A 24,238-nucleotide genomic window follows, 5' to 3' on the forward strand; every position below is an offset into this window, starting at 1 on the left:
TGTGGGAGTAAACTGTGGGAGATATTACTCCTGATTTAAAAATACATAATATTTCTGCATTAAAATGTATAAAAAACACTAGATGTATGCTAGATATTTTGTTGAACTGTGTACTTAAAGAGACAAATCCACAATTTCTCCAAGGTAGCAATATGTCTCCTGCTAGCTGCTAGGTGCTAAAACCTCTGGGAAAACATGGAGGGATATGTTGGATACATCAGAGAGTGAGGAAGGAAGTTGGCAAACATGAATAAAGATAACGTGAATAAAACTTTATTACACTATATTGTCAATGAACATGATTTCTACAATTTCACACTTTGTGGTCTAGAAAATTGTGATGAGTATTTTCCACAATTTTTGAATTGTTATTGACTAAATGATTACTCGTAAAAATAATTGCCATTTTAAAGGTATAGCATGTAAAAAATTCTTCATTAAAATGTCTAAAACCCCTTAGATGTATGTTATATACTTTATTGAGTTGTGTACTTACATTATCCCAAATGTTTCCAACAATTTTCAAACATAGAGAAATCTGCACTTCGTTCAAGTTAATGGTGCATTTCTTACTAGCTGCCAGTTGCAATAACTTCTGGGAAAACACGGGAAACATTGGATATATCAGAGCATGAGGAAAGAAGACTGCAAGCGTGACTAAACGTAACATGAATGAAACTTAAATACATCGCCTTATCTGTGGATATGATTTCTGCAATCAAAGCTGTTGCTTTGGACTCTTAGAAATTGTGATGAGTATTTTTCACAAGTTTTGTTGTTTTATAGACTAAATGATTAATCATGAAAATAATTGGCACATTAAAGCTATAATACGTAACATTTCTGCATTAAAATATCTAAAAACACTAGATGTATGTTATATATTTTGTTGATCTGTTTATGCACATTATCCCACATGTTTCCAACAATGTTCAAACACAGAGAAATCTGCAATTTATTCAAGTTAATGCTAACATTTATAGAAAAACTAACAAATATAAGTAAATGGAATGTGAATAAAACGTCAATACATTACCTCGTCTGTGAACAAGATTTCTGCCTGAATCATGTCAGATAGATTTTTTTTTTTTCTGCACTAGCAATTGTTTAGCAATGAAGAAAACAGCTCAACTGATGATCCCTGACTACTTTACAAGGTCATCAAACTATGTTTTTTGTTATTGTTTCTGAGAGTCCCCTAGCGGCAGAACTTGCATACTGTGCCTTTAATGTCTAATTTTGTCTCATATGTATTTGTTTATTTTATAATACAAAATATCATAAATAACATGAAAGTTTAGCCACATTTTCCCATATTTACCTGCGTATCTTCAGCAAAAATCTGGCTCAACCACTATATTCCATTCAGATGCTAGGCCACATTATGCTTGTTTTTTTGTTTTTTTTTATTTAAGACCAACAACACCAAACAACCTCCTCTCCTGTTGTACCGGGCAATCTAAAAATCAGTATACTGTGTATGATGAGGGTTATATGTTTGGCCTATGTTTCTGTCTAAACTATGCAGCCAATGATGTTAAGCCCTTGCCAATTAGCGCTCTCTAGGTTGCTAGGTCGCCATGGTCAATTGAGGAACACATCAATAGGACTTGAAAAGGTTTCTCTGCGATCAGACCTTCTGACATATTAAGTAGAATAATGGGGAGGAAGGGAGTTGGGGAGTGGGGGGTGGTGGTGGTGATGGGGTTGCAGAGACTGAAGCAAGGCTTCCTTCTACATTCACATTATGCAGTGCAACCTGCAATTACCTGAGAAGAATAGTCTCAAAATTCTTTACATCAGTGAAATAAATTATCCTCCACCTCATGGCCTATATGCTAAGACTATGTATGCCATTGAGGTAGTGATAGACAGGAAATATCCGCTTTGTGTAATAGAGGCAATTTTATATAATGTATGAGTATTCGGTTGCTTTGTTTGTGTATGTGAATGTGGGCTGTGTGTGCATGCACATGAGCACAGACACATGTATTTGTCCATGTGCACATGTGTGTGGATGCAGATGTGGTTAAAAACCTTTAAAGCTGGTTCTGCAACAACAAACATGAACGTGACACCACACAGTAGCGAAACTTTCCAGACAGACATGATGATGCCAGCACCAATTACAGTGCCCAGCCTGTCTCATATATCCTTACAAAGAGAGGCACCCCCCAATAAACTGAGAGAAGCAACAGGCACAATAGCCAGTGATTACCAAGCATAGCCTATTAGTGCGCCATAACTATGGCTATTGAAAAGAGAAAAGAATGGCTTCACCTCCACTTTCATTTCATGTGGTACACCATCAAAATCTTTGTTGACAGCTCATTCATGCCCTCAATTTAGACACAAAATCTATCAGCAGCATCTTGCAGCATCAAAGTGTATATTGTGGAATGCATTTCTCTTTTTAATACTCTTATCAGACTCCCTTCTGATGGAGTTGCCGTACGCTCAATTCCAAATGTCAGGTGCATATTGGCTCTGATGCTTCCTTCGAGTGTAGGGATGATAGCACATATACATACAGCTGCCAGGTATGTGAAGGGGTTGGAAATGGGGGCTCTCCAAGGTCTCCATTGAGACACACTGATAGCCATCATCATCATCACCATCATCCCAGGGTGTCATCAGCAAGAGGGATTGAGAAGTAATTTCCAAACGTGTTTAAATGACCACAGGAAATGAAATGTTAGATCCTATTATCAGCCACATGCTTGTGTAAAAAAGGGTTTGGAGGACAGAAGCAAGAGGGGAACCGACACTGATGCTAAGTGATGACCTTAAACACTTTGGAGTTTGTTTGCACAAATCATTCATCTGCTAAAGAGATTGATCAGAATGAGGCTCGTCTATCTGTCTGTCTGTGTGTCTGTGAGTGTGTGTGTGAATATTGTATGTGAGTGGGTGTGTAAATGACAAAGAAACTATGTGTGCTGCAGGGTGTTTTGAACACTGGACCAGCATCTTTCAATGCATAAAAAATATTGATATCACTGTTTGTTTTTTAAAATTAAACTCTATATATGATATGCAATATATTATACAGTTATTATATACACTATATACCAAATAACAGCAAGTAAACACTTGCAGTAATTGCATTAACTTTAGGGGCATTCTCTGATTTTTTTTGTAATTATGTTTGTGATGTGTATATTTTATCATATTTTATTAACTATTCGGTATTTTAACTATTCCTGATTAGATCTGAAAATATAACGAATTGGATTAAAACTAAAAACTGAAAAAAATTATAATGAATGATTGAATGAATTGAGATATTACGATTATTTTATATGAAAGCATCATATTCTCATTTGAATATCGCCAACAGTGCGCTAATCCTAAATATGAATGCTGTCAAGAACGTAACTATCTTCCATTCAGCTTCACTTGGGCTCAAATTCCGTTTTTAGTAAAAAAGAAAAGTGCGAGGAATTTCAATAAAATGTCTTAAATAATTTAAATTCACAAAATTAAATTACAAAGCATATTTATGTTATTTGTCTTTGATTTTAAAGTAACGTCAGAAGCCTTTATTTTGAAATGTTCGAATTTATAATTTAGCAAAGCGACAGCGACTGAGGCCTGGGCATAATAATACTACTACTAATAATAATAACAAAAACAACAACAACAACAACAACAACAATAATAATAATAATAATAATAATATCTTATAACTTCAGTATAATTTATTTTAATTCAGTATAATAATAATACGAGGCATGTACTCCATTCCTTTAGATAATTCTCACAATAATTGGTATCATTGTGTATTTTATGGAAGCTCGCATTCACAACAAAATTGACCAATTATACTGCGACAAAACCAAGGTCTGGGCCTACTCAACACAGTGAGATCACTATGTTTGAAGAGTTTGTTTAAAAAAAAAAAGGATTGCAGTATATTAATGTATGAATTCATAAATTAACGTTAATATTAAACCTGCTGTAAAATGTTGGTGTTTTTAAAAGGGTGGTTTCCCGGTCTCAGAGTCTTGCAGACATCCTCCATGAAAGGCAGCCCTCCAAAATGTCACCTGAACAATGCTGGCTCCCTCATCGACCTTGCTTTCCAGCTCAATTTGGTCTCAATCACAACATAATGAAAATGCACTCCAAAACAGATCCCTTTAAAAAAAAAATTACTTCTTCAGGAATATCTCTCACACTTCAAGTTATTTATTGTTAACGTTCACTTGGTTTTTTGAAACATATACAGCAGCCATCACGCATTTGTTCCTTTTTAACTTACAAAAGAATAAAGAAAACATAAAAGTGGACGCAATAACGATTATTATACAGTTAAACGCATTCTTGTGTGTTAGCCAAATATACAAGTCCCTACTTTATTTAATAAGTCTAAATGAATACATTAGTTTACAATATTAATATGATAAAATACCAGGTTATCACCGCAAATAAGGAGTGGTGGCTTAGTGTACTTCAGACCTGATCCCACCTTTCCTTCCCCCCCACCCCCCGCCCCAGTCCGCACTCAAGTGAAGCAGCATTCCTTTTTGTTTCAACAACATAGACTACGTTTAAACATCATGAGGAAGGTCCAAAACATGGATTACAAAAGGTCCAGAAACGACATAATTGCTTTCAAGGGCAGCCATTTCTGTAATGTTCAAAAATAGACTCCCCTCTCAGAGATGTCAAGAAAATGTGCCCTGATCAGCTGGTGCGCCTCTGTGTGTGCGCCGAGTCCCCTCCAACACCAAAGGGCCCACATTTTCAGCCTTCATACTGCTGAAATGTTACATGTATATATATATATATATATATATATATATATATATATATATATATATATATATATATATATATATATATTGTGTGTGTGTTGCATGGGCTCATCCGCAGGTTGTTCACATAGAAAAAACTGTATGAAGTCCTACCACGTCCTGCCGTAGAGGAGGTTTGAGCTGACCATGTTACTGGTGTAATCTACAGCAGAAGTGTCTATCTGGGCCATGTTGAGCTGGCTGTGCAGTGAGGGGGGGCTGGGCGACATCTCCTCCAGGTCCAACGCGTTCACCTGCTGCTGGCTTTGATGCTGGCTGAGGCTGCTGGTCGGGGACGCGAGCACGACTCCGGCCCCGTTCTGTTGTTGGCTCTGTTGCTGGCTCTGTTGTACCTGTTGCTGGTTCGGCGTCGGCGTGTTCGAGCCGTTCTGGCACGGTTTACCGTCCTTCACCAGAACTGGCACGGCTACGCGCCTCGGGGACTGCGCCTGCTGTTGGCACAGGTTACCGTCCTGTTGCTGCTGCTGCAGCTGCTGCGCCGCCTTGTCCTTGGCCTGACGCTTCATCTTGTACCGGTGGTTCTGAAACCAGATCTTCACCTGGGTCGGCGTCAGGTGGATCATGCTGGCCAGGTGCTCCCTCTCGGGCGCCGACAGGTACTTCTGCTGCTTAAACCTCCTCTCCAGCTCGTAGACCTGCGCCTGCGAGAACAGGACGCGCCGTTTCCTCCTGGGCGCTGCGTGCAGAGCTGGCATGGATTTGGTGGCGTCCGCCATTCCTGTGAGACCCCCCATGCCGGTCATGTTCATACCTGTGGAAGGTCCCATGAATCTAGAAACTTAAAAATATACATACATATACATGCGTTCAATAAACAGAAGAGGAGAACACTGTTTCGCCTGAAGTAGTCTTTATTACTGGCTGTTATAATTAATGTTAAAGTTAGAGAGCACCAGCTTTAAAAACATGGATAATAATAATAATAATAATAATAATAATAATAATAATAAGTATAATAATAAGTATAATAATAATAAGTATTATAATAATACTAATAATGATAATAAAATGTTGCCTTTAAATATTTACTCATGCCAAAGATAAAAAAAAAGTCGAGCCAGACTTGAAAGAATGATCTCCTTTTCAGTTTAATAGTCATAAAATAGTATTTTTAAATTAAATAATTCTGAAAATAGTGTACAATATTTATTTATCAGAACCCCCCCATGTATAAATTAAATGTTGTATGAAGCGATGCATGCTTAATCTTTAGCGTTTCCCCCTCTCATTCCCGAAATGTCAATTTAATGCTTTGATGGTCGATGAAATAAAACGATAAAAGTATAAATAAATGAAGTAAAAAAACTTACTTGTAGAGTATCTGGGGTCTGGGTTGGCGCTGTACCACCCTGTTGCTGCTGCACTATTCCGCATGCTTTCCTGGTACGACGGGAGGTCTCCCATGTTGCCAATGCTTCCATTGCAGTATCCCCCCATTGCGCTGTGGGAGAACTGGGAGACGGTGTGCGGCATGTGGTAAGTGGTGGCCACGGTGGCGTTGTGGCCCATGGAGTGCTGTTGCATGCCGGTCTGAGACACCTGAGGCTGTCGGTAGGCTCCCAGTGGAGAGGTTAGGTTCCCTGCGCCGTCCATGCCACTAAACTTCTTGTAGGTCTCCTCGATTGGACTCAAAATATCTGTCACTGAAAAAGGCGTTGTGTGCTTTGGGCTCAACGACATGATTCAGAAAGCAGGTAGATTTTTGTGTTTGAGCAGATCAACCGTGTTGTTGTATCGGCTCTCTCCTTGGTGGATGTCTACGTAAGAGAGTGCTTGTAGTGCGCCTGAGATCCTATTGATCGCCTTGGAGAAGGAGGCGAGCCCAGGGCGCTCTTAGCCCGGGTTTATTGGAGCCAGGAGCCAGGTTTACGACAAACACAGGGGGCGGAGCAAAACTCCTAAACCAGCAAACAATAGTCATTGACATTTTAGGAAATAATTCATGAAAAAAAATACACTTTATGTTTTATATTAAGTTGTATACGCAAATAAAACGACGCACCATATTTATGATTCTGTCCTTTGTGACAACTATATAACAGGTGAGAATAACCACATCAGCTGATCTGACCGCATATGACTATTTTGCGTCAGTAGGGAATTCCACTCTTTCTAGAAACTTTGAGAGCACTTTGAACAGACATAAGGGCCACCGAGTATCATCAAAGAGGCACAATGAAGTTGTATGACCAGCTCATTTATGCTTCTTAAGCATCATTTTGCCCCAGCAGAGAGGGACAAGTCCAAATAAGCTCCAAATGACAAAATGCTGAAAAGGGAGCGGCAATAGGGATCCAACCTGTGAGTATATATATCACTACCTAACATTCATGAGCAGGCGAGGCAATGGGATATAATACACAGGATTTATAGATTATATTTTCCAAAAACTGACCATACAGCTGCAGTTTTCTTGAAACAAATTCCTCGTCAAAATAATTTAAAAGCATCTCTCTTTTTTTTTTTTTTACATTTCTGAGAAAAAAAAGATGAGCTGTTTCATCAGACATAATGCAGTTTGGAGACAATATTGTGAGCCTCAAACCCTCGAGTGTGGTCACCACGCATTAATGCAGTCTTGACCTGACATTGTAATCTCTGGGCAAACTGACTGGCGCCAGGGGAAGAATCAGAGGAAGGAGACACAACAGAGGAGGGGTCAAAAGAGAAAAGAGCTGCTACAAATTGTTATAACGAGTTAAATAGTTAATATAGCGTCCCATTACACGTCCCTTATGGATCTATAGCTTGTGACTGTCCAATAATAGAAAGGCGTAGCTATTATGCTGCTCATAGACGCTTATAGGCATAATGACAGTGATATTTGTTCTGATGTTTTTCACAACAGCAGGAGCAGGTGTGCTGCTGATGTTGAGCTTATTTTCCAGACGTGTTACCGTCTTCCTTCATTGGCGGAAGGAAACACTCGTCTGCATGAAGCCACTAATGTAATTTAGCGTGGCATGGCAGCAAGGAGCCGCCTAGCCCCTAATTGAGCAATTGAAGATGTGACATGGTCAGCCATCAATTATAGCGACATATCAAGAACACCAATCTCCGGTTAACTTGATAGCCTGATTGTAATAAATCATTATTCTTATGCAGATTTTCAGTAGCCGAATTTCTTCTCCTCTTTTTTTTTGTCTGGATTGACTCCGTTGCGGATTTAATAAGAAGTGGCTGGACTTTTATTGTTGTTGAGGAAAACAAAAGAATGCGTGTTTTCCAAAGTCAGCTGGAGATGTCAGAGAGACATAGATGGAAAAAAACGTGACCAAAAGCTAGAAATACTTACAAGAAGAGTGTCACAGGTCTAACCCCACTGCTGTCATTAAAAAAAAACAGGTATCAAAATAAGACTAATTTCTTAAGCTCATTTCTTGAATAAAAATATAATATTTCCTACCTTCAAATATTCTGTGCGCCTTTTCCACTCTTTTGCCAGCGGCAGCCTGCTGTCTTTTCAGGGCGAAGAGAAAGCTAGGCCTCGGCCCAGACCTCTAACATTATGTAAATGAGACAAACCTCTCAACCTTGTGGATTACTGAGTCAGAGAGCAGGACCCTGGTCCACAGACCCTCCACATTAGGATCCCATAAAAATCTGGAGCTGGTTAGATGCATGCAACGCTTATCAGACAGCTTATAGTCCACATTAATATTGTTGTCAGCCCAAGTTAACTTTTTTTTTTGTATCCAGTTGAATGTGATGTGGCCAAGGCGGCGGGAGCGGGACAGACGGACGCGCCAAGGAGCCACGAAGAAGAAGAAGAAGAAGAAGAAGAAGAAGAAGAAGAAGAAGAAGAAGAAGAAGAAGAAGAAGAAGAAGAAGAAGGCCCAGCAAAGGTTTGTTCATAAAAAGAAATCTAATCGTTAAACGTGTTTGCGGCTGTTTTTGGACAGAGCTTGCTGCTTCATGTGTGTTTACAGGATACAACCACAGTGTATGATAACTGCTGATAAATATGACACAACATATAATTTAAATCAGTTTACACTGACCCTGCAGTCCCAAGGCGAATAAGTGGCACCTTGACGACTGCATGGCCAGGAAAAAAAAATATCTTGTTTTCAGAATTACGCACGAGGACGGTGCGATACTTTGTGTTCTAACAGTGCTTTCTCAGGTAAATACACGCTTTTAATATTCTTCAGTATACTTAATGTTATTGCCAATCTTTCTTGATAAATTCACTTTGAAAATATTACACAAACTTTTTAGAATTACTTAATTGCTAACAAAAATTATAGTGTCCCATGAGTCCATAGGGAGTTGTATGTCAACTGTTACTTGCTACCAGTGATTAAATTATCCACCACTGTGCGCACTATGACTCGTGCAAAATCGCCCTATCCATATGAACAGTTAGACTTTCTATAAGGACATTTTAACCAATTTTCGACTGTATGATGTATAAGCGATCACCGGACCATTTAAGCGTTGTTAACCAGGACCAAACACTACCCATTTATGTAGCTTATTATATCATACAGATAACCTTTTTCCGATATTATCACCCCTTTTCCCGCATCTCCACCCCCATCCCAGCACAGCACAGATGGACCAAAGCCCCTGGTTGCTGAATTGCTTTTCTCCATCTCGTCCTATAGTTCAATACCCTGAGAGAAGTGGAGAGATGGCTGAAGGGCCAGGGTCCTGACCTGCAAACTCAAACACACACCGACCCGAGTACAAAGTGCAGAAAACAAGGGGATTTATTTAGTATTATACAGCCTCTAAATCTCTAACTTAACTTTTAACTTTTAATGCGAAAAAAACAAAACAAATACCCCCCAAATAGAACGATAGTTCTAAGATGTCTGTCCATTTTTCTCCTCGTGTAGTTGATGATCTCTGGCAAGTGTTAAAAAAGAAAGAAAGCCTAGTTCTACGTTAAAGATTAAATTATAAATGCATGTCCACTTCCTTCATAAAACCAAAATCTATGTTAAATTTTGCGTGCATAATTTACGCACGACCCGTGAACGCGAACCTTCCTTTGTCTTGGGCCCTTATTTGTTATCAATCACTCATTCAAAGAAAATGATGCGTCTTGGATATTCTTCCTAAGAATTTATATATAAAGTATACATTCGGGTGTGGTGTGCTTCTAAAAAAGTTTGATTTGACTGAATTGCTCCCTTTAGGCATGTAATTTTTATTTCTGAGTTAGAGGAGAAACATAAATATATTACTTTCGAAAAGAAGCCCAATGCACATTGGTGTCTTCCAGTTCTTATATTAGAAATTGTTTGTCAGCCAACAGAAATAAAATTAATTTAATATTTTCATGGTTAGTTTTAAATAATCAAACAAAATGTGATTAAATAGCGATAGAGATGAAACTGACAATATGTCTGTGGTTCTGTAGTGTGTTTTCTTCCAAGGTATTGACTTATATTTCGCGCGTAATTACGCACGACAAAAAAAGAAAGAAAAGAACTCCTACTAAGTTTTCCGAGAAGTAGAAATGAAACCCCAACTTTGAAAACCATCAACAACAAGGCAAAATAAATGTCTTCTTCACTCCAAACCTCAGACTTAAAAAACATCTGTATTGTGTCCGGCCCTGTGGCTGTATTGGTGTGGAAATTTGTGGAGAAACCTCCACACCTGCAGTCAGTGTATAGTACCATTTAGATCAAATACTTTCTCTCCTCTTAAATCGCCGAGCAGTGTGAGAGTAAAAAGCGGGCAGGTGCATATCTTTCAGCTGCGCTACTTGAAACGGTGCGGTTCCTCAGCTAAGTAGGTTAAAGGTCCTCCCAAGTGGAGAAAGTATGTGACAGGCCTCTTGAAGACCGTATTCTTCTGCAGGAGTTTGCATTCATTCACAATTAATGTCGCTTGATGGACGAAATGATGCTAATAGAGCGCCAAAAACAGAATATGGGCTTTTTATGGGATACTGAATATAATCTGACAGCTGGGAAAATAACCGGAGAATTAAAATGTATAATAGGATTAGCGTGTGGGCGTTATTATACAAGTTTCACTGTATAATGCAAGTTTATCTGATTAAGTTACAGTTAACGTTAAATTCAGACACTGGGAACTGCACTGACTGTCAGGGGAACCTGTAACTGGTAATATTGCATGTAAGCAGAAAATATACATATATATTTCACTGGAAACTACTGTAGTTTTACTGTATGTTTAAATAGTGTTTAAATACTGGACAACCAAGAAAAAATGTTTCATTTTGTTCCTGCCTGTGCTCCTGAAAGAAACTGAGCTTTCAAGGCACCAAGGCCAGGAAACACCAAAAGAAAAAGTCACACTGTGTGACACTGCCTAAGCATAACACAGAATGATACCAAACTGCTATTATGAAAACCAACTAAACCAAACCACCAAAATATCACATAATTTGTTTGATTTTTATATAACTTTGAAAACATCCCTCCTGGCTTTAAATGGAAAGTAAAGTCCAACATATTTTGATATTTTGAGCTTGAGACAATTTCAAATAGCAAGTGTATGCACTAAAAAATAAATTATTATTTTAACATAAAAAGTTAGTGTCAAGGCTGCCTTAAATTTTTAAGTTGACTGAATTTGAAAGGACTAATTGAGGTAAGTTTGTTATTTGATCCAAAAGAAAAGTGTCTAGTCAAATTGACCTGACATGAATTCAGTTGTTTGTTGAGAAAACATGTTCATGAAGCGTAAGATATTAAGTTGAAACATCAACCGTCTAGTCACACTGACAGACGTTACAAAATAAACTGATTTACTTTACATTAAAGTCAGTTCTTCATTTCATCTTAAATTTGTTACATTTTAAGTGTAGGGGGGTAGGGGCTGAATTCAAGCCTAACCTTCAATGTAAGTGAAACTTTTATTTTTGTGAAAACAAACAACCATAATGTATCTTAAAGTGTATCAGCAAATGTACATTATGCGGTTTCTTCTACCATAAAAAAGAAGCATCTCAGGAGAGTTTTAACTCTCGAACAAGGCAGACATGGGGAGTCTGGGAAATCTGCTAATATGCTGATTATATTTCTTCATTTAATGACTTTCATCATTTTAAGTAAGAAGAACTGATGTTTGTGAGTTCTGACTTGTTCTGAAAATATATGTTAGACATTCTAAGTTTAATTAACTTGAAAAAATAAAACTTGCAAATTTACATTACCGTAAAGAGAAGAGATTAGTTGGTTCAATTAAATTCCTTTATGATTTTTTTTTTTTTACTGAGGCCAATAATTGATGACGTGCACTGCAGACAATTTATTTGGTTGTTGGTGTAAATTTGCCCTGTTTTACAAATGATTAGACCACGTGCTGATCAGCTGTTTTTGCACTCATGCAAACACAAACAAAAGTGTTATATTTTGGTGTAAGTGGTGTTTTTTCAAAGAAAACTGCTTTTTGAATTTCATTGTTTTTTACATTTTTAATCATAAGCTGGGACGTAAGCAGACACTTAAATCTCACACAAATCTTGATCGTGCATAACTCATGTATTTAAGTATTTTGGTAAGCTCTCTGTTTTACAAGATTGTTTATGAAATTAGCTTTGTAGATGATATTATAAACATGCATTGAAGAGAATGAATGAATAAATAGCTATTTATATGTATAAATTCTATAATTCTGAGGGGAAAAGGCAGAAATTTCCAGCTTTCCAGGTCTGAAACAGATTTAGCCTGTTTTGAGGTACTCAGGGGTTCTGTGAGTGCTGCTGTCCTCTGCATTGTTTTGAGAGGCAACATTTTAGCATAGCTGCTCTCTTTTGTAGCAACAATTAAAAAACACAGCAGCAGCAGATCAATGCAGATTACCCAGCTTCCAAGGGTACCTGGTTCGTCCACTTCTCTGCTGCATTAATTGTGGCAGCAGTAAGGGCAGGTAAACAAAGCTGTTAGAGAGGGTATGGTTGTGACTCAACCACAGCTCACTCCAGCTTTGTCACCCCGTTACTCATATGGCAAAATGCCTCTGCCAATCTTCTTCTGCGTCTAGTTGCCCTTGGTACCCATCTGTTGTGATGAGATGGAGTCTGTTCGATGACATGTCCTGATATGATCTTTTAAAATTTAACATTTGGTTCACTTCACCACAGAAAACATAGCTGTGTTCAAGTACTGACAGATATCTTAGAATTACAGATTTTCAAATAAGTGGTCTCTTTTTTTAAAGGCACAATATGCAACATTTTTCTTAAAAATGTATAGGCTTACATGAACATAATCCCTTTCTATCATCACTTTAACCCACTATAAGTTTGTGGTATGGCTTTTATCTGCAGAGACCCTGGTTTCTGTCTGTATTTGATTATTTTAATATTTAACTAAATTTTTCACCACTCTAAAAGCAGACATGGCATACAGTTGTTTTAGTTAAAACATGGTTTTGCAAAGTTGCTGTACTTGTGACAGGTTTATATTAAATATAATATAAAATAATTTACATACTTTTGGGCCTTTTAAGCAGGTTACAAGTAAAATTGGCCTTTTCAAGAATTTGCATCCAGTGCATTTTATTTGATTAATTTCTATCATTTTACAAGGAATTTTGAGTTGATGCCACTAAAACAGTTTAGCTTGACATTATTCAAGCTGTTTCACACAACCATGTGTGGTAAAAGAAATAATAATAATAATCAAATGTGGTTTTACCCCTGGAATGCATGCAAATAGCTGTAATCTGTATCAAGTGTTTCCTGAAGTCCATTTCTGCCAGGAATTCATTTATTCAGCTTGTTTTCATACTAACTGTGAAGAGATGCATCTTCTAATCAAAAGTTTCAAAGCACTTTGAGTGCTATGTGTGGAGACGAAAACTTTTTAAATGGCTTCCCAACTCAACAATGGAAATGTGGACAGAAGCTGCATATCAATGCGGCATTTTTACCTGTCTGTTTATCCCCACTTTGGGATGCTTTTATGCAGTAGGCCACCTGATAGCCTACCATTATTTAGATGAATCCACATAAACACATCACAAAACTACTTCACTCCCTGAATGTATTGATCCTGACTGATACAAGCACGTACCACGTGCTGCAATTTAGAATATAAAGTCAAAGCCCATTTTTACTGCACAGTGGAAAAAGATTAAAATTGTCATTTCTATTCGTTTTCTTTCCAGAAAATGAGCTCTGCCTAAATCAGCTGCTCCATGCTGGAGGGGAGTGTCAGTTAAACTGAACCCTTTGAGCCTGAAACATTATCTGCACAACTAAAATAATAATAGTAGAAAAGCACGAGAAATCCAAAAAATATATCAAATAATTGGTATATAGTAAATTGGTTCAACAGCATATAAATGTGTGTACAGAATCGCTATTGTACTGATTATTTTAGTACTGAATGTGTATGTAATGTCAGAATATTCTTTCCAAATAGATATTTATTTTTGAGCTTATTTCATAATTATCTTTGCCACCTCATTTCTAATGGATTCTGTCATTTATATTTTCCTCTGTCAAAAAACAAACAAAGAAAAAACATTATTCATATTATTTTTTTAATTAATAGAGTTAATAATACTATTGTTTATTGTATTCCAGCATTATTTGTATAGATATTGCTTTGATTTTATCTCTTATATATGTATATATATATATATATATCTTTTTCATATTATTTCTCTGACTGTGGTCATTGCCATCAGCTATTTCTCTTTTCTTCATCATTTTTTCAAGAACAAACAACAACAACAAAAATAGACAAAAACAATGAATTATATTTATATTCATATATATGTTAGATAGCTTAAAAATTTATTTAGTTGTTGCCACGGTTATACTAGTTCAAGCACAAAAAATGAGTTATTATAGTTATTATGGGAGTGGGACATTTTTGTTTTTCAGTACCTTGCTCAAGGCCTTATTTGATTTTCCCAACAGAGCAAAATCAAACCAGCAGTGTTTTTATTTAATGACTGCTGCTCCGATGATCAGATAGCCAGTTAGAACTTCACTCACCAGTTTGTAATCATGTTTATGGGGACACACTGACATAATAACAACATGCACTAACTCCCATGGCAAATTTATAAAGTACAATATCTTATATAACACTTGTCATGTTAATCACTGGTCACACCAGAACAACTTAATACTTAAAGCTGGTATGTAGCCTATTCAGATTGTGCTGCTTCCTCTAATAATAACATCCATACTTAACATATAAAACATAGAATTATTCACATTATTTCTGAGCAATCCACAGCTAAATTCCTTCAATATTTCTTCAGTGGCTGTCTGAGGAACTACAGCAGAAGAATAATAACTGTATGTAAGTTTTGTGTTTTGGTAAACTGGAGTGATTAACTTTCTCTGTGTTTGGGCATCAGAGTGAAATACATGACAAGAAGCACACTGAGATACAAGAGCTATTTTCTTAGTTTTTTTTTTTTTGTTTGTTTGTTTGTTTTTAACCAGAAGCAGGACTTGTATTTGTGGCAGGTTAGTTGTTAATGTTCTGGGTGAGAAAAATGTGTTCAAGTATCAGGCAATAAGACAAACACAAAAAACATCAAAACACAAAAATGAACTATTATGAGGTGACATTACCTTATAATACTGCCTATCTCTTTATCCCAACAAGAAACCCATGTACGTTACAAAACAATTATAGTTTAGTTTAAATAGTTTGTGTTTTTTGTTCTTTGTTGTTTATTTGTTTTCTGTCATTTTTGCTGAACAAAAACTTTTTTATATATGGGGAACTAAACTAAACTAAACTAAACTAAACTAAACTAAGTTTAAAAATTATAAGGCAAGGTAAAGGTTAAATTATATGCTTTAAATTTTTTTCAACCTAAACACAGAGTACTATTTGGCTGATAGAATGAGAAGGACAGTGTTCCAAGCATTAGTGTAGATTCTGTGATGAAAAAATGGAAGATGTCCCTCTAAATGTTTATAACACGTGCATTTGTCACCTTCAAATAAAACTATGAAAGTAACAGAGGACTTTTATTTTGACAAACTGTTTGCCTGTGAGCCTTACTGCATTATATTTCATTATATTTTGAATTGTCACCTGATGTCAGCCTTTTTGTTTCCTCGATGCAAAGAAGGCACAAACAAAAAAAACAAAAAATCACCAGTATGCAGGAAATTAAATGTCTGAAGCTCGAAATTTCCTCGGGGGGAGACTCCTGCTTATTATGTGTCCTCTCAATGTCCAAATTTAACCTCTGCCCTTCGCTCCAGGTCAGTTATCACAGCAGGTATGAATGGTATATTTGATGGAATAGATCCTAAATTTGAAAAAAAAAAAAACAAGGGTAGTATAATGCAAAGTTGAAGAATAGTTAAATAAGTAATAGTTACGTTAGAGGTGACTAATCAGTTCAGTTTGATGCATTTTTTAAAAACAGCCCATGTTTTTAGTGTTGAATAAATGGTGTAACTTGTTATTCATTTTAGCCAACATCCTGTCCTCACTGCCTACTTCCTGATCATTATGTGGAAGTTATTATTTTACTGTTTTAGTTTGGCATATTTGTCATTTTAAATGCCAATATAAGATCATAAAATGTTGTAAAATATGAGAATTATTGTACAGTGTGAACTCTACTAGGATGTTTATTACGCTCTAAAAGAAACTATTTTTTAGAAGCATACAAATACTATTTAGTTTCACAAATAATGAATATAAATGTAAAATAAATCATTTGTAACTACTGTAACTGTCCAGCCTTAAAGGTGGAATCATGAAGCTTCGTTCAACATTCATACATTGACACGGGGATTCCCAAACTTTATTCATGTCAATGAACCCCGTAAAATATATACACATTAGACCATGGACTCCTGATTTGAGAGTAGGTCCATTTTATCTTAAGGAATACTCTCTGAGTATGTTTTTATTTTTAGATTTGAGGATAATAAATAGTCAATAAATGATAAAACTAGGGTGACTATAAATTCCAGTAATTCAAAATGACTAACTGTTCCAACTTCCAAAAATTGTGATAAAAGTTAAGATATTTTATTTCTTCTTTTTCCGGGGACCCCTACAACCTACTCAAGGACTCTTGTTGGTTTCTGGGCCCCAGTTTGAAAACCACTGTATTAACATATTTTAATATTTTCCATCACATCTATGAGGACATATTTGTGTTAGCAGTTGGTAACAGTATTAACTGTATGACTATATGCACTTTTACACACCCTTCACTGTAAAAAACATACAGAAATTTAGTGATTCAACTTAAATATACTATATTATTAATAATATAATATTAATATTACACCTTAATATCAGGATTTTATTTATTTTTATTTATTTATTCAAGTTAATTAAACTGGACAATTCTAGTATTTAGTTTCAGAACACTAAAGAACTTATAAACACGATTTCTTCTAACTTGTCTTTTTACTTGAAATGATGAGTTAAATTAATGTACAAATACAGAGTTTAGTCAACTCATTAAATCAATTTTCTGAAGAAGCATGATCAGCATATTAGCAGACTTCCCAGCATGCATTGTGAAGGACTTAAAACTCTTCTGAGATCTTTCTTTTTAATAGTCTGAAAAAATCATGTATGTTGAAAACTTGCACCTTGAATCCATTTTAAGATAAGTGATGGTCGCTTGTTTTCACAACAATCATTCCAAAATGAAATAAACTTGTCTTTTTAGGCAGCATGGACACTAACTTTTTAAAGTTAAAACAAATTGTTTATTTTTATGGTGTACAGTTCCCTCAATTCCACTGCTCTGCTTAAGACCCAAGAATCTTTGGAGCTGAAGGAAGACTATTTGAAATATAAATGTTAGCTATCATTGTCAGGCATTGGTGCATAATATACAAAATTCCTAATATATATTCATAATATATACCATGCAAAAGCAAATGATAAAAAAGCAAATGATAAAAAGACAGTGTACGAGTGACATGTTTTATGTTTTTTCTCCAGTGTTTCTTTGTCTCAGTCTGTGTACGTGTTGCGCCAAGCATCTGACTTTGTGTTGCTGTACAGTAATAACAAGTCTTCCTGGGGCTAATGGCTCTCCTGTTTGTTGGTTTTGTCTCGTCCTGTTTCAGTGGTTCTTTCCCCCTGGAAGGATGTCAGCTCTCTGTGCCTGGCCATCCCTGAGGACGCTTGATGTCATCTTGTCTACCTGATCATTACACTACCTGCTCTCCTCTACAATGCTGCCCTCTCGCTGCTCTGCCACTTGAAATGCTTGGCTGGCCTCTTCTCTGAAACCGTCATGAAATTGTGTGCTAAAACGCTGCAGACTGTTCCTCCTCTCTCCTCCCTCCAACCATGTGTGCAGGAGCCAGAAAAAGATTCCTCCACTCGGCCGACTGCTGCTCAGTCAAAAGGAAAATACACACAAAACATCCTTCAGCTGTCTGCCACCGCTCACCTCTCACAGCTTTTATTTGATTTATTGATGTTTGTAGTATACTACATTTTATACACTGCAGCAATATTCAAGTAAATCTAACGGACACATACACAGTTGTTTAAAAAACAGTTTTGCTTGTAGATTTCATGATTTATTACCTCCAACAAATCATGGTTCACTCATCACTGGACATGCGATAGTGAAGACTGTAAAGAGATTATATTCTGATGCTAATGGAAATGCAAAATACACTTTATTTACAACAATTATTTCTCCCTGCAGCTCTAAATGTCATGTTTTCACGTATCACAAAAATATGATGATGTGGAAGATTGGTATTTTGGTACCACTTTACAATAAGTCTAGCCTCATAAATGATTTATAAATGGCTTATTATACGATGAATTAGATTGTAAGCACATTTTAAATGATTATTAGGATAACAAATGGTGAGCTCACATTTACCTGCACTGTTAAGCCTCAGATTTCATTGCTCACATCGCTTTGTCTTCCCCATCAGCAGCATTTATACCTGTTAGCTTCATCAGATATTTGTTAATAAATTACACATTTTACCACCATCGGCATATCTCAATAGTCAGAAAGGTTAATTTGGCATAACATTACTATATGAAATTAGCAGATTCATAGACTAAGGCTTTGGTAATATTCTTCACTTTGAAATTTTCAGCATGCACAGTTTTACAGTTTAATAATCTAATTACAAATAATTTATAAATCATTTATGAGGCTAGTCTTATTGTAAAGTGGTACCAATGTTTTAATCCATGAATGATGTTTTATTTCAGAATCAGAATTGACTTTATATGTGTACACTTTGTACAAATACAATGATTTTTTCATTTCTCTCAGTACACTGTAACTACTATACAGCTAAGTAGAAGAACAAAACTGAGTTGATTTATTAGAGGTGCACAGAGATGTCATTATCTCTGTATTTGTTTTCGGATAGAAGACTGGAGGTGGGTGTGGTTTATACAGGAAGTTGCATTAAATCATGCATGTTGTAGAAGTTTCTATCCTAATATTCACTGGCAATGCAGTTCTGTTTTGCATTTGACATAGGAATCCTTTACAGTAAAAAAAAAAAAAAAAAAAAAAAAAAAAAAAAAAAAAATATATATATATATATATATATATATATATATATATATATATATATATATATATATATATATATATATATATATTTTTTATATATGTATATATATATATATATACATATCCTTCAGTCGAAGGGAATAATGTTAAAGTGCAATGATGCTGCATTCATATATTATTAGAATATATGTTGATAATATCATAAACTGATATCAAAATTAAATGCTTATGTAAAAATGTACTTAGATAAAAGTAAAACATAGTGCCCTGAACTTTACTGTGTTACATTTTGAAAATGTATTTATCTGTCTTATTTATTTTTTATTTATAAACGCATTTATTTTTTTCCTGAATAATAGCAAGCAACTTCATGTAGGAGAGTCTGTTTTGTGTACATGATATATATTGACCATGTCAATGTATTTTGTTATTTATGTGTTAAAACGGTGCATTTCAAACTGTAAAGATATAATCTATGATGGAAGTAAGTGAATACTTGCAAATAACCATATTCCTTATTTCACATTTTGTAAAAGAAAAAAAAAAAATCACATCCACATACTTCTTTCTTGTATTGAAGTGGATTCTTTGTCTCAGTGAAACCCCCTTGCTTTGTTGTCCTAAAAAAGCTACAATAGGCCTTTTATTGCTCATGGAGGACACTTTGACATGTAAACACAGGTGTAGAAAAAATTCCATTTAGCTGCGTAAGTTTCAGGATCCTAGTATTGTTCATGCTGATTCGTTATCAGTAACACCTTTGGTTTTCCTCCAACGAGTCAAACTGTCTGCTGTGAAATATTCAGTGTATAATGTCAGGACTTGAAAGCATAAGTCACTCCTCAAATGATGCCCCAAAATCAAAGTTTCTGTCCATGATTACCAAACAAAATATTTCATATATCTTTATGAAAATACAAGTTTTAGGGAGTGTTATAAACTACATGAAGTTTAATTACATTTTGCAGTAGTTTGCTGTTGATTCAATTAAATATATATTTGTGGTGTTTCAAGTAGTTAAATTACCTGTTCATTTTTGTGTAGTTACCTAAAAAATACAAATGTTTGTCCATAAAATGAAAGGAAGTATTTGAAATTTTATTTTACCATAGACTCTCAAACTGAGCACCTTTTGACCGTCCCTGTCCCCTTTTCTTTCATCCTGAAAGACGTTCCCAGACCATGCATTCATCTGGCTGCCACCATTCAAAAGTACTGATTATTGTCATTTATTGAAAAATGTTCAGAGAAGTTGTTGCATGTTATTTCAGAAGTTGCCTGGATAACTACCCTCCAACTGGACTATAGTTTCTAGAAGGAAGGTGTCTGACTGATGGACACTTTATACAAACCAACGCTGACATTTCTTGAACTTTCCCATGAATGGTAGAGTATTTTTTATTTATTTGTTAATTGATTTATTTTGGTTTATGTATGACCTGTGAAGTGAGAGAGACCTTTTTTTTCTGGAGCATGGCTTTTTAGTATCATTATAATTTTGAATCACTATCATCAATATGTTGTCAACTTGATCATTTCTTACAAAATACTGTAGTTTGAGCTGCTTTTTCTGAGGAGCTTATCTGAAGCAAACTAGATGTCTCCCTTGGGTAGCTTTGCTGTAAGTCATCTTCCTCCAGTGTGAAGAAATTGCCAGCTTGTAATGTTATACTTTAAAAACAGCTCCTCCCAACACTGAAGAATACTGATGGATTTTTTTTCCTGAACTAGAAAGCAAGTGACTGCGTTCAGGTTACATCCCATCAAGCGTCTCTGAGATACAGTTCAAAGTACATGTAGCTCCAACGGATTCAGATAATAGAGGAATAAACTGCAATTTTTAATTTTTGTCCTGTGTATGTTAAAGGATAAGTTCACTGTTTTCAAGGATGTCTTAAAACAAGAGTCTGGTGTCCACTGCTGAAGCCTCATGTCAGGAGGATTGTTTTGCTGAAGGCACAGAGAGGATCTCTGCCCGGCCAGCATGAACATGAGGGATGATTACAGCAAGCAAAAACTGCTTCACTGTTCAACCTGATTGTTGTTTGAAGACATATTTAAAAAAATGTGAACCTATAATGCACAATATTTCTAAGGTCTTATTTTACACTTATTTACATATTTCTATTGTATAATAAAGCAATTACTACACAGGTTAATAAATCAACTACATTTACAGTTAGGGCACATTTGAGTAAAAACTAAATTATTTTACAGAATACACCTCACATATATTAGTTGCATGTAGGGGAGACAGGGAACAGTTGTTCCAACAGTTGTTGTCTTTGCATTTGTCTCAATTACACAGACACTATTTGGACGAGACCATCCAGTTTTTTACATATTAGAATTACATCTGTCTGCTAATTACCCATACCATGTTAGGATGATTATATATGATATTAAGTTCACAATATTTCTGTGAAAGGAAGAAGTCAGATGCTGCAACTGACCACAACTGGGGACAGTTACAACACTAATCAACTTTTGCTTTCTGTCTAAATAAGTGTAGTTTTCTGAAAATATTCATTCATTTACAATAATATCAAAGTATTATCTATTTATACAATAATATTATAGTACTATTTATTTGGTTGTCAAAGAACTGTTATAGAGTTTTATTATGTTTATGCATAGAACATGGGTTTACCTTGAGTAAATGTACAGGTGTTACAGATGCTATCCAATCTCTATATTTCAGCATGAGACAGGAAGAATGGGGGGAAAAAAAGATTTTTGTCACACTCCAGTTTGTGAATTATTTTTACACAACTTAATCTACCTCACAATAACTTTTGTATGTTGAAAAAAAAATCGACATAAATTTTTATTTGGGTGACCTATTCTTTGATTTGCCCAATAATGAGTTGTTTGTGTTGTAAAATAGTGTTGTGTGGTCTGTTTTTATATGGCTGCTTAGCTTGGAGACGCACCAGTTCCTGCTCTATGAGCCGTGACAGAATAACATGTGCTAGCTAATCACACTGATCTCAACACATGCTTAACATGTCACTTTGTCAACTAAACAAGGATTCAAACTAAGTAAGTTTTGATTAATTCATAAAAAGATCAGGACGGTGTGACAAAATACAGCTGCTGAAAAAATTACTTTCGTACCTCTAGAAGTTTTTTTTTTTCAATAACTGCAGCAGTAGATGTTGAGTGTGTCTTCTGTCTTCCTGGTGTAGAGAGGGTCTAACAGAGCATATGTACTATGAGTATCATGACTCTAGCAAGTTTCTGATCGGAGGAATAAGAGTTGTTGCAACCGTCTCCTGTTGCAACTGCCCCCAGTCTTTTAACATTGTGAGTTAGTTATCTAGGTTTAGTTATTCTGAATTCAGTGGAAGAACATTATCATTGTTTAGTGAAACATTATTTATCATAAAAAAACAGTTCACATTTTAAATCATCAGTAATATGTTGTGTGAAAGTAGCTGCAGTGTCTCAGCTAACGTCAAGCGTATTGATACTGCTTTACTCTTTCGATATGACGTGTTTAAAATGATGCAATGTCCATATATTTGCATTTGATAATTTCACAAGTACCAAAGCTATGGTACCTCTGTGCAGTTCAGTCTTTATGGCCCTGCCTAAAATCCAGACAGTAATCAGTGATTTTTTCAGCAGGAGCACTATGTGCAAGTCGTTAACTTAAAAAAAGAAGAAAAAATTTTGTGCACCTTGGACTTTTCAATTCTTTATCATTATGTATGTGTGTAGCATTATGTATCTTGTATTTATACTAGTACTGAAGTTTAAAATTGTGACAACTCTACTCTCTGTAGTGATCTGGCTCACGTCCATACAATGTAGAGGTAACACACACACAGTAAAGGCTTGTGCATGCTTCCTGTCCACTGCATGGTACCGCAGTGTTCTGCTGCTGGACATTAAGCACTGGCGGTTAAAGTGTCTTGCTCAAGAGCACCTCAGCGGCTTTTGCAGAGAGAGGTGACTCCTCTAACCAGACGTTTCTTTCCCAGGTGTTCCCAGCTCATCCAGAGATTTGAACCACTTACAAATGTGCTTCTGTTATATGGCTGGCTCAGTTCCACTACATGCTTCACAATAAAAGTCCTGTGCTTTTATACTAATACGCCTGTTGTATTTACTGAAACGGTTTCACATTAGGGAGCATGTACTTCATGTATTAAATTTAAAAGACAAATTCAACTGTTACAATTGCCACTAGTCTTTTTTTTCTAAATTAACAAAAACAAACAAGGTATATGGGTTTCCAACAGAGTGAAACTCTCTGGAAATCCTATTATATTATTCATCCTGAAGTCAGTTTTATGTATTAAACTTTAGCATGAGTTGTTTGCTTTTGACATTTTATTCACCTTGGGTTATTTAAATGAAAGCATCTGAGATATAATGAACCAGAATACCATCAAGTGAAAGACACATGACTCAGTATTATAAAATCCACCATTTAATTACTGAGTGGAATTTAAACAACACACACAACAGTATAGTAAAAGATAGTAATGTCACAATGTAAAAACACTTCATATACTTCAAACAGTACATATTTTAGACCTGCAATAAAAATTTACCCAACGTAAGTAATGTGCTGTCTTGTGTATTATAATGTCATGAGCAAAAGCATTCATTTATTAAGTGTATTACTGGGTGAGTGTGTGAGCTGCTTTGTAATGCTTAAAGTGTTTGTTGCACTTATAGGGTACTACTGCACACACTGCTGAATGGGTCTAAACTATTTCAATGTTTTATATGGTCTGTATGTTGAGTCTTATTCTTCTAAATAAGTTTTAGCAACTACAGTCAGATAAATAGTATGGCAGTAGCAGTATTTTCCATATTGAAGAGGAGTAAAAGTCTACAAAATTAGGAAGTACAGTACTTTTCTAAATATACTCATATACTATATGTACAGTATGTATTTTGTATTTATATTTTAATATAAATGCACCTGGAACTTCTGTTATTTATGTTCCATATTG

General features: G+C 35.6%; 1 protein-coding gene and 1 long non-coding RNA gene across 3 annotated transcripts in view; one reads left to right on the forward strand and one right to left on the reverse strand.

Moving 5' to 3' along the window:
* Window positions 1–18,413, forward strand: part of LOC146310533 (uncharacterized) — a 49,291-nt gene extending 30,878 nt beyond the window's left edge. Inside the window, exons 2-3 of the long non-coding RNA XR_014772302.1 lie at window positions 8,520–8,665; window positions 17,836–18,413. This is a non-coding gene — a long non-coding RNA (uncharacterized LOC146310533). The remainder of the gene's footprint in view (window positions 1–8,519; window positions 8,666–17,835) is intronic.
* nkx2.4a (NK2 homeobox 4a) lies at window positions 3,897–6,666 on the reverse strand. 2 transcript variants are annotated; one of them, XM_084742264.1, is made up of 2 exons: window positions 6,131–6,666; window positions 3,897–5,571 (listed from the first exon to the last, which is right to left on the reverse strand). In XM_084742264.1, the coding sequence occupies exons 1-2, from the start codon at window positions 6,498–6,500 to the stop codon at window positions 4,910–4,912; spliced, it is 1,032 nt and encodes a 343-aa protein (XP_084598390.1). In that variant the 5' UTR covers window positions 6,501–6,666; the 3' UTR covers window positions 3,897–4,909. The 2 variants fall into 2 exon arrangements, with proteins under 2 accessions (XP_084598390.1, XP_084598389.1); XM_084742263.1 differs by having other exon boundaries at window positions 3,897–5,598.
* Window positions 18,414–24,238: the final 5,825 nt, after the last annotated feature.

This window comes from Lutjanus erythropterus, chromosome 18, assembly GCF_056507025.1.
Source record: "Lutjanus erythropterus isolate fLutEry1 chromosome 18, fLutEry1.hap2, whole genome shotgun sequence".
Classification (NCBI taxonomy): domain Eukaryota; kingdom Metazoa; phylum Chordata; class Actinopteri; order Lutjaniformes; family Lutjanidae; genus Lutjanus; species Lutjanus erythropterus.

Excerpts from the sequence above, each read along its gene's own strand:
- nkx2.4a (XM_084742263.1), bottom strand. The coding sequence starts at position 6,500 with ATGTCGTTGAGCCCAAAGCACACAACGCCTTTTTCAGTGACAGATATT. Across the intron at positions 5,599-6,130 it reads AGACCCCAGATACTCTACAA|TTTCTAGATTCATGGGACCT; the intron begins GTAAGTTTTTTT and ends TATATTTTTAAG.